Source organism: Neopsephotus bourkii, unplaced genomic scaffold (assembly GCF_033783945.1).
Source record: "Neopsephotus bourkii isolate Nb327-2 ecotype Australia unplaced genomic scaffold, CSIRO-AGI_Nbou_v1 NB_1557, whole genome shotgun sequence".
In the NCBI taxonomy this organism is placed as follows: Eukaryota; Metazoa; Chordata; class Aves; order Psittaciformes; family Psittacidae; genus Neopsephotus; species Neopsephotus bourkii.
Window position 1 is genome coordinate 584,737 of NW_026902033.1, and position 10,984 is coordinate 595,720.

The 10,984-nt window shown below is 51.7% G+C and overlaps 2 protein-coding genes across 3 annotated transcripts in view; one reads left to right on the plus strand and one right to left on the minus strand.

The window, feature by feature from the left end:
- Positions 1-3,243, minus strand: part of DEAF1 (DEAF1 transcription factor) — a 23,631-nt gene extending 20,388 nt beyond the window's left edge. For both annotated transcript variants that reach the window (XM_061371007.1, XM_061371009.1), the window contains exons 1-3: positions 2,519-3,243; positions 1,085-1,182; positions 563-692 (exon numbers count right to left, since the gene is read on the minus strand). In XM_061371007.1, the coding sequence (XP_061226991.1) occupies positions 563-692; positions 1,085-1,182; positions 2,519-2,777 (487 nt within the window). In that variant the 5' untranslated portion in view covers positions 2,778-3,243. The remainder of the gene's footprint in view (positions 1-562; positions 693-1,084; positions 1,183-2,518) is intronic.
- On the plus strand, positions 2,939-10,984 carry TMEM80 (transmembrane protein 80; the record flags this gene model as incomplete). Its single annotated transcript, XM_061371031.1, is given in 5 exon segments — positions 2,939-3,585; positions 7,170-7,172; positions 8,679-8,782; positions 8,896-8,988; positions 10,313-10,984. Coding segments are annotated over 5 exon segments (1,053 nt in total), but the record flags the coding sequence as incomplete, so codon positions are not given.

The window sequence follows — 10,984 nt, forward strand, 5'->3', positions numbered from 1 at the left end:
CAGGGGCTAGAGCAGCTCCTGTATGGAGATAGGCTGAGAAAGTTGGGGCTGTTCAGCCTGGAGAAGGCTGCGTGGAGACCTCTTAGCAGCCTTCCAGTATCTGAAGGGGGCCTATAGGGATGCTGGGGGTGGACTCTTCATTAGGGACTGTAGTGGTAGGACAAGGGGTAATGGGTTAAAACTTAAACAGGGGAAGTTTAGATTGGATCTAAGGAGGAAATTCTTTCCTGTGAGGGTAGTGAGGCACTGGAATGGGTCGTCCAGGGAGGTTGTGAATGCTTCATCCCTGGCAGTGTTCAAGGCTAGGTTGGAGGAGGGCTTGGGTAATATGGTTTAGAGCGAGGTGTCCCTGCCCATGGCAGGGGGGTTGGAACTTGATGATCTTAAGGTCCTTTCCAACCCTAACTGTTCTATGATTCTATGAAGAGGGGACAAATGATCCTTATAAAGCAACTTTACATGATATTATGCACATAGTGGGTTTTACTCCTAGAAACACAACAAAAGTGGAGAAAAGTGAGCCCTCCAGGAGAACACCAGTTAAAACCAGCCTGCCTTATACCTGGTGTGAGAGGCGCTGAGGGCCCCTTCAGCCCCGTGGTGTCCACAATGCTGCCGTCCGTGTGCACCACGATGAGGGTGGCTTTTTCAGGGTTCAAGCTGTCCCCAATCTGCAGGGCTGTTCTCCCAGACTGCAGAGGAAATCAAGAGTTGAAATTGATGGAGTTAAAAGACCAATGCGGTTTAATACACCCCCTAAATCCTCTCAAGGGTACCCTAAACCACCAATCGCTATGGCAGCTATTAGGTTAGTCTGGGAGGTTTCTGCCGACCAGATTCAAAGGTTACACATTGCAGGTTATCAGGTCCATTACAGAAGGAGTATATGAGGGTAGAAAGGTGAAAATCACTTTCATAAGTGATAAAGGAGAAAACTATATACTCCAGGTAATGGTTTTGTGGCTTAAAGCCTGTATTCTGCGATGAAAACTCGCCTTTGGCCTTCCCACAGCTCAGACCTTCATGTACACTAGGAGAGGAGGTGGGACCTGGCTAACACCACCGCAGGAAAGGGCAGACTCACCAGCACATGTCCTGAAATGGAAGCTGCATTGGCCACGGACGTGGTGAAAACATTGTCTGCAGAGGCCCCGACACTGGCGACGGTCACCGTGGTGACTTCTGAAACACAAAGCAGGCACCACGTTAATGTCGTACTTGGGGCATGATGCATCATATATATCATAGGGCCTGATATATGTATCATGTATGTATCATAAGGCCTGATATATGTATCATATATATCACAGGGCCTGATATATATATCTCATATATATCATAGGGCCTGATATATGTATCATATATATCATAGGGCCTTATATATGTATCATATATATATCATAGGGCCTGATATATGTATCATATGGCCGGATATATGTATCTCATATATATCACAGGGCCTGATATATATATCATATATATGATAGGGCCTGATACTTATATATATCATAAGGCCTGATATATGTATCATATATATCATAGGGCCTGATATATATATCATCTACATATCATAGGGCCTAATATATATCATCTATATATCATAGGGCCTGATATATATATCATAGGGCTTGATATATATATGTATCATAAGGCCAGATATATGCATCTCATATATATCATAGGGCCTGATATATATATCATATATATTATAGGGCCTGATATATATATCATAGGGCCTGATAATCAGCTAAACATCCATAAAGAGAGTCACATTTCCTCCTTCCTTCCTATTCAAGAGCAGTCTTGGGGCTCATGGCCCCTCGCAGGTGTGAGCACAATCAGCTGGGTTTTTATCAAGCTTTGGGTTGAACGTGCTTTACCTGAGAGCATAAAAGCGGTTATCAGCATGGGATGAACTAAAGGGAAAACGAACATTGCAGCTATATGGAAACCCCAACCCAAACCGTGATGCTGTTTATTAGAAGAGGGGTGTCTGGCAAACATCAAGAGAACTGACTCTCCCTCAGACACGGATCAGTTTCTAGGGTACCATTACCTGCTCTTGGCCCGGTTAAGAACCGTCCAAACTCACACCCAGATGCTTCTGTTCTGCGTGGGGTGTTTGCCTGCCGGCCTAAACCCACTGGATCAGTGCCACACAGGGCTAACAGGGAGAGAGCAGCCCTGCAGCTCTCAGGGAGACACCGCTCAGGCGGCAGGGGCTCCGCCATCTCCGGTGCCCCACAGCCCCCTTCAGTCCTGCACGGTTCGGGGTGCTTTGTGAACGGGGCAGGGGCTCCAACCGCGGGTGCACAGGGCACCCTGCTCCTGTCACTGTGGGTGCTGTGGTGTGGGAGCGAGGAGCGGGGTCACTCTGGGGAAGGTACGGGGGACTCGGCCCTGAGGTACAGCGCAGGCCGGGCCCCCTCAGCCCCGCGCACCCTGCAGAGCAGAGCGGCGGGAGCGGGCGGGCGATGGGGCTGAGGGAGCTGCGCATGCGCGCTCCGCCCGCCCTGACCTGCGAAGGTGGCGGCGGCCTCATCGGCGCTCGGCAGCGGCTCGGCTCCCATCTCGATGTGCTCGGCATCTGCCGCCATCACCGTCACCGCCGTCACCTGCGCAGCCGCCTCTGACTGCGAGGCCGCCGCTTGCGGAGGCTGCTGCTGCTGCTGCTGCTGCTCGGGCCCTTCCGCAGCCGCCGCTACCGCGGCTGCCGCCGCCACAGCCGCCGCCTCCGCTAAGCCCAGCTGCTTCGCTGCCGATTCGGCGTCCTCCATCCGAGGCGGGCGGCGGGAGCAGACCCCGGGCGGGCCCCAGCAACCGCCGCGCCCCCGGGGCGCTGCTGAGGGTCCCGCGGGTGGGAGGGGGCCGTGAGGTGGGGGGGGCGGAGGGGGGGACGGGACCGGTCCTCCGAGGTCACTCGAGCGCTTTTTAGCGGGGGGCCGAGTGGTGCCGAACTCGGCCGAGCGCTTCCGAGCGTGTTCCGCGGGCGGAATCGAGGGCTTCCGAACCGCTTCCGAGGGTGCCCGAAGTGTCCCGAGTGTTTCGAGGCCTCGTCCGAAAGCTATAGATGGTTCCCGAGGAGCGGGGCCTGCGTTTCCTGCTGGCTGGCCAATCCCAAGGCAGGACGCAGCCGAGCCCGGCCGAGTCCGTAGGCGCGCGGCCCGAAGCGATACCTTACAGTTCGGGTGGGGAACCCGAGCGCGCCCGAACAGGGCCGAGTCCCCGAGCGGTCCGGCCCAGAGGGTCGAAGAATCCCGAGCTCGTGCCGGTCTTTTCCGATCTTGCCCGAAGGCGGGTGAGGCGGGCGCGAGCAAAGCCGAGCTGTGCCGAGTCCTCTCCGATTGCGCCCGAATACCCCTTCGCCGGCCCGAACGGAGACGCCCGAACGGGCAGTGCCCGAATCCGCCCGAACGCGACCGAACCGGGCCGAGCGCTCCGATCGCACCCGAAGGCAAGAGGGGCGGGAACAGAGCAGCCAGCTCCGCCCACGCGCGCGGACAAACGGTCGCAGCGCGGAGCCTGCCGGGACGCTGGAGGACCGGGAGGGGGGGCGGCGGGCCAGGATGCCCGCTGGGAGGCAAGGTGAGCGGCCCGGCGCCATGGTTACCGGCAGCCCTTTATGCACGTCCCAGACGGGCGGAGGGTGACCGGGGGGGGATGCTTCCCACCGGGGCAGAGCTTGTCTCTTACCGGTCCAGGGCTGGGGGGACACAGATTGAGGAGGGGGCCGACGTCGAGCCAGGCCTTGGCGCCGAGCCCAGCCCGACTGCTTTATCGCGACAGCAGCGATATGTTGAGGTAAATCCGTGCAGCTGCTGGCAGGGACCCTTTCCACTGGAGCAGCTTGCTCCAAGCCCCTGTGTACAACCTGGCCTTGAGCACTGCCAGGGATGGGGCAGCCACAGCTTCTCTGGGCACCCTGTGCCAGCGCCTCAGCACCCTCACAGGGAAGAGCTTCTGCCTAAGAGCTCAGCTCAGGCTCCCCTCGGGCAGGTTCAAGCCATTCCCCTTGCCCTGTCCCTACAGGCCCTTGTCCCAAGCCCCTCTCCACATTCCCTGCAGCCCCTTTAGGCACTGGAGCTGCTCTCAGGTCTCCCCTGAGAACCGCTCCGGTTATGAACCACTGGGATTCAAAGTTCATTCAACATGAAGAATTTCTGCTTCTTTCAAAGAACTCAAAGGTGTCCCCAAAACATGCAGATTTCAGCCCTAGGTAGAAAAAAACTGGTTTCAAAACGTTTGGCTTCAACAATTAGCACTTGCCAAATGCTCCCTTGCAATTCAACCTCCCCCCCCAGCAGCAATGCAGACTGCATTAATCCTCCCAGGGAGACGTCTCGGGGAGCTGGGATTAGCAGCTGTTGTTATAGAGTCGTAGAATAGTCAGGGTTGGAAAGGACCTTAAGATCATCCAGCTCCACCCCCCTGCCATGGGCAGGGACACCTCACACTAAACCATGGCACCCAAGGCTCTGTCCAACCTGGCCTTGAACACTGCCAGGGATGGAGCATTCACAACCTCCCTGGGCAACCCATTCCAGTGCCTCAGCACCCTCACAGGAAAGAACTTCTTCCTTAGATCCAATCTAAACTTCCCCTGTTTCAGTTTGAACCCATTACCCCTTGTCCTGTCACTACAGTCCCTAATGAAGAGTCCCTCCCCAGCATCCCTATAGGCCCCCTTCAGACACTGGAAGCTGCTCTGAGGTCTCCACGCAGCTTCTCTTCTCCAGGCTGAACAGCCCCAACTTTCTCAGCCTATCTCCATACAGGAGCTGCTCCAGCCCCTGAGCATCCTCGTGGCCTCCTCTGGACTTGCTCCAACAGATCCATGTCCTTTTTATGTTGAGGACACCAGAACTGCACACAGTACTCCAAGTGAGGTCTCACAAGAGCAGAGCAGAAGGGCAGGATCACCTCCTTTCCCGGCTGGTCACACTCCTTTGGATACAGGCAAGGATGATCCATGTTAACTACTCTTTAAGGGCAGCAGCCCTTCCACAGGCATGTTGTGAGGTTCCCTTGTTCAACCCAGTTGAAATGCCCCGGGTTGCTCGGGAGGAGGCAGTGTGTTCTAGGTAATAGTGGCTGTGCAAGCCTTCCCTGGGAGAGGGGCAGGAAGGGCTCCGAGCCCTCTGGTGCAAAAGGCTGCCGAGAAATAAGCTTCAAAAGAACCCTGGGGAGCTGCAGACAGGGAATTCGCATGGGGTTGCCCTTCAGGTGCAATTACCACTGTGATTATATGGGGCAGCGCGATGAGGCTGTGCCGGTAAAGCTTCATACAGAACACGTTCAGATCCGGATGCTCCCTGTGGGATGACAACAGCGCTGCAGATGCCGTGGTGGTATTTGGATTGGTTTAGACTGAGCTGAGCTCTTAGGCAGAAGCTCTTCCCTGTGAGGGTGCTGAGGCGCTGGCACAGGGTGCCCAGAGAAGCTGTGGCTGCCCCATCCCTGGCAGTGTTCAAGGACACAGGGGCTTGGAGCAAGCTGCTCCAGTGGAAGGAGTTGGGGTTGGAGCTGGAGGAGCTTTAAGGTCCCTTCATCCCAAACCAGGCTGGGATTCTCTGATTCTACTTCCAATTCCCATCCTACTTCACAGTGTAAACTACAAACCAGAGATGTCTCTGTGAAGCACATCATCATGGTATGACTTTCACCTGGGGGTTTATACCGAGGTAGAAATACAAACCCATTTTAACCATTAGTCACTGCAGCAAATGTACTTATGAAACCTTTAACTCCCAGCCTGCAAAAAGAACTCAAGCATGTTGGCTAAGCAAAGGGACAGGTCTATCCCTTTACAGAGAGGCCACACGGACAGGAGGCGTTTCAGAGCATGGACAGTGTGAATCACCACCTTAAATTCTTCCCTATTGCCCCTCTGTTCCCAAATTGAATCCCTTAAATAGGTGCCTAACATTAGTGAGATTAATTTGGGCATAAAGCTATTAGGGGAGGAGGACATTAACCTTGAGGAGCTGTGGGATTGAGAGGGTGAGGTACGTCCCACTGACTGGGTGACAATGGGGTGTCTCAGGGCAGATGGATGCAGTGGCCTCTCCTGGACAGTTCTGCTCCCTGTGAAACAGATCCCAGCTTTTCAATTCCTCCTGTGGCTGAAAGAGGCCAAGGATGTTAATGAGTTACTTAAGAGCTGCTTTAGTAGGTCAGTGCCATCACGTTGCAAGGGAATTCTACCTGTGCTTTTGCAGGAAGAAAGGAAGGGAAAATAAGACGTGTGGGTTTGCTTGTAGGAAATCAGGTAGGATTCTGTGGGTGATCAGAATAGATTACGGTTTTACATAGAATCACTTTGCTTTTGAAGGGAACCAGTTTGGAAGGCTGTTATTTAGAGGAACTGGGAGCCTGATGTGCTACACAAACACTTTCTCACCATTGAAAAGCAAATGGTACCTTCTGGTTCCCTTCCGTGTCTCCCTCCTTGCTGCATGGTTAGAGGGGATGAATGTCATCTGCTGCGCAAGGACAGGATAAACGAGTTCTAAGTAACACCTGGGTGCTTCTTCATGTTGGGAAAGAGATGGGTTCCTCTCAAAGTCACTTTCACAGCCGGGATTTCCCCCCAGTTAGTTTAGAATGAAGGGATTTGAAAAGGTTCTCTTTGGACTCTGTGATCTGAGAGAATGATGCATCATCAGTGACCTGACAGAGTGCGTCTACAGTCGTGTCTGACCTCCCAAAACAGTTGTTGAGTGTTTCTGCAGCACCTTGGTCGCATCATTGGACTGATTTGCTTCTCTTCTCTTTTTCCCTTCTCCATGTAAAGGAAGATCTGAATTAACTGTATCCTTTTGGTACCTGTCACCCCTCACATGTGGGAACCTTCAGGAAGCCAGGCTGAGAGGTGCTCCCATCTTCCCACCTAATAAACCTGCTGGATTCGTGTTACTCCTTGGGTTTTCCATCCACATGAAGCAAAACTGGTAAAACGTTTCCCCTAAGACTTTTCTGCAGCAGTGGCTGAGGTTGAGTTGAGCCCCTGCCCCTTTATCCCAACTCATGGTCTTGACAGAGGGTTGACAGCCCTGTTTTATGATCCCATAACTCATTTCCCTAGGAAGCAAGGCTGAAAATGGGATTTGTGGACTGCTGGACACAAACCCCATGCAGCAAAGCCCACAGGCAGCTGGCACAGACAACAGGAGGTAGGAAAAGCAGCTTTCAGTAGCACTTCCTCTTCTCTCATGTTAATTCTCCCTTTACTCCTGCCAAGATCTAAGCATCTCCTGAGAGGAGACACCCTCAGCTTCAGAGATTTCCATGCTTGGAACCCATCTAGTAATTTTTCTGCTCCACCTTCCAACTGGAAAAACACAAAAACCTGGTTCTGGTTTAATGACATGAGCTGCTCTGGGAACTGGGATGCAGCCACTGCAGGTGGGTGGCTGCTCCATGCAGGAGCGGGCTGGGCAGAGCCTCTAAAAGGTGCCTGGGATGAAGTCCCTGCCTGGAGCTATTCCAAGGACTTGAGAAGGGTGGGGGAGAGAGGAGGGGATATTTTGAGTATAGAAAGACGTGGACATAATGAAATCTGAACAGGTAACTTTCTATATAAATTAAGTTGAATTTTTTAAGGCTAAGGAAGGCATTTGTGATCAAAAATACATATAAGTGGATTCTTGGAGCCACATTCCAACTTCTCCATGTGGAGGTGAGCTCCAGGATGTCCTACAGTATCTCCTATATGGCATTAGGAACATGCTGCTGTGCCTTAAGAACAAAAGATTCCTTTGGTACATATGGGCCTGCCATACAGGGGCTGTGTCTGTCAGTGGGCTCCAGAAGACATCCAAGATTGTGGTGTCTCCAATAAACCAGGGTTAACAGTGGACATGGCTCATTCCAGCCCATGCAGGAGCTTGTGGCTAGGAAAGGGCTCATGTCTGCTGGATCCAGAGGGATCTCAAGCAGCTAAATTAGGCAGGATGGGGACCTTTAGGTGGCTGTCACCTTGGGATGAGAGAATCAATCCTGAGCCTGCTACTAATGTCTCCCTGTCTGTAAGACAGCCCCTGTCCTTCAGGGACATTCTGAGAATGTGTTAAGGCTTGTGGAGCTCTCAGATGCTTTGGCAGTGGATCCATGCAGACAAGTAACTAAAGCTAAACATGCTCTTACACTATCCAACAGATAGCTTTGTCAGCAGTGAATTAAGGAAGTCTCTTCCTGATGGATCTGCATCACAAAGTTGAGCTCGTGGCCTTTCTCAGAGGCGTAACAAAGAGCACAGCTTCCAGACTTCCCATCCTGTGGGCATGGGATGGGAAGTGATGGGGCCTGGCTGCTTCACAGAGCCACCTATTTGCAAGAACTCTGGAATTTGATGCGTTGGGAGCCTGCCAACCCCCTGTCAACCGCTTCAAGCTGACTGAGAGGGAGAGAAGTTGTTGTGGAAACGCACACATGCACCTCCCTCCTTCCCTGAGGCTAAGAACCACCCCACCACATACCAAATGGCATTCTTGAACAGGAGCTGAAGCCAAACCCGAAACAGCAAGTTCTTATCCTAACCCCTGCTGTTTGCAACCTCAGGTACTCTGAATCCTACCCAGTAAACCCTTTGCAGTAAACCCACAGTATTTTCTAGTTACTGGGAAACGGTGATTTTAGGAAGCAGATCCCACCTCATCCCTATGAGAATTCCTTAACAGCAGCTCTCAGATGTCAGCTGTTCCTCTACAGTTTCTGTTTCATGTAAATGCCTTTTATTTAATCTTTTACTTGCTGGCAACTCTCGCAGTGTTGCTTTATAAAAGTAAGTTGCTGCTGTTGTGACACCGCAGGAGGCTGGGTGCCTGTGGCAGAGCTGGGTGCTCTCAGTGGCCCTGCTGGGTTTTCCTGCCTCATTTATGCTGCCTTCTTCTCCAGGTCAAGCTTTCAGCTACCCAGACGATTTTCTGTCTGTTGATCTCACCCTGCTTGTCATTATGGCCATTGCTGAAGCGCTGCGGTTGTACCTGGGTAGGTGACGTTATCACTGTGCCTTCTCATGCAATACAAGCTCTAAGCGCTGATCATTCTGGCATCAAATGTGTGTCAAAACATGCCAATTTAGCAGAATAATAGCTATTTGGAGGCTGTTGTTCACTGATGTCATTAAGCTTTGTCTGACTGATCAATAGATTTCACCTCTCTTATGAACACAGGCTGAGAGGCTATAGGGATGCTGGGGATGGGACTGTAGTGGTAGGACAAGGGGTAATGGGTTAAAACTTAAGCAGGGGAAGTTTAGATTGGATCTAAGGAAGAAGTTCTTTCCTGTGAGGGTGGTGAGGCACTGGAATGGGTGCCCAGGGAGGTTGTGAATGCTCCATCCCTGGCCATTTTCAAGGCCAGGTTGGACGAGGCCTTGGGAAATATGGTTTAGAGGGAGGTGTCCCTGCCCATGGCAGGGGGTTGGAGCTTGATGATCTTGAGGTCCTTTCCAACCCTGACTGTTCTATGATTCTATGAGAGAGCTGGGCTTGTTCAACCTGGAGAAGAGAAGGCTCTGGGGAGACCTAAGGCCTTCATGTACACCAGTACTCAAGGCTTCAAAGGGCCTCCTGACCCCTGCCCAGATCTGGCTGAAACTTCATAAAGTCCTTTTTTAATAAGGAAACAAGTTAGTATTCAAATCTGTGCTTGATATTGCTGAGAGCAGGTGGGTCTGTGCTGGCTTCAGCTCACTTGCCATGGGGTGATCTCAGCCTGCTGCCTTCAAGCTTTGCACATGTTTGCTCGGAGCATTTGGGGCATGAATAAAGAGGTGAATTTCAAGCCTAATGTAGTTAACCAGCAAAATCTACTGAGGCTGCTTTGAAATAAGATGCAAGGAAGAGAGAAGAGCAGCTTCTCCACAATGGCAGTAATTTGAAATAGGAGTAGCAGGGAATAGAGGAGGTTTTGTATTGTATAAGATCTTAATATCAGGATTGGATGCGCTGCAGTCACACTAAGTGCAGGCTGGGGAGCTTGGGGGCAAGTTTGCTGGTTGACCAAGAAGCTGAGTGATCAAAATGGGTTGCAGCTTCAGAGCTGATTATCTGGTAGGAAAAGGTGGGAGCCAGGACTTGGGTATCCACAGGCTGCTCTTTGTTCAGATTAACCTGGGTCAGCAAGAAGTGGATTGTCCACTGGTGCTTGGGCTTGTTCTGATGGTCACTGACAGAGCCTGGTCAGGCCAGTATTTCAGTGTGTGCTGAGCTGGAAGAACCAGAGCTGGTTTTGAACAGGAACATTCTCCACTTTGAGCTGTGATACTGTCAGAAGAAATCAAAGACATCAGCTTTTCCTTTCCTTCGAGGTGTAAGGGGGAACCTGACAGAAGAAGACAGTTTGCTGGGGCTCAGTCTTGTGATGACAGTGGCCAGTGTGTTTCTGGCTGTGTATTTCCTGGTGTGGCAAACCTATGTGCTGAAAACAGATGTCATCCTCAACAGTGTTCTGCTCTTCTTCTACGGGATGGAGGCCATTCTCAAGATCTCGGTCATCGCTGCTTTTAACAGATAAACCTACAGGTCTTCAATGTGTTAACACATTCCTAAAAGGTTGGGGTTATAGTTCATATATTTAATACTTTTATATATAAAAATCCTGTAAAACTTTCCTCTGTTTAAAGTACATGTTTTTGAGGGGCAGACCTGAGTGACAGGTAAAACATCCAGTCCAGCAGCTGTGTTACGCTCTCTGAACTGTCAGCTTATGGGCAAAGGCAAGAGGTGATTCAGCAAGACCTCTTAATGCTCTGGTATTCCTCAGGCATCCACACTCACTATTCATTGCCAACACACAACAGCAGCCAGGGCATCAGCTGAGCACTGCTGAGATGCTGGGATCACAGCATGGGCACCCAGAGTGACACAGAAATGAATCAGGGCGACACAGCACGGGCTCATTTCTACCCTACCACCACGTTCGTGTTTGAGGGCACGGTTTCTCTGCTGCTCTCATTTGTGTTTTCAGACCCCAGTGGTAA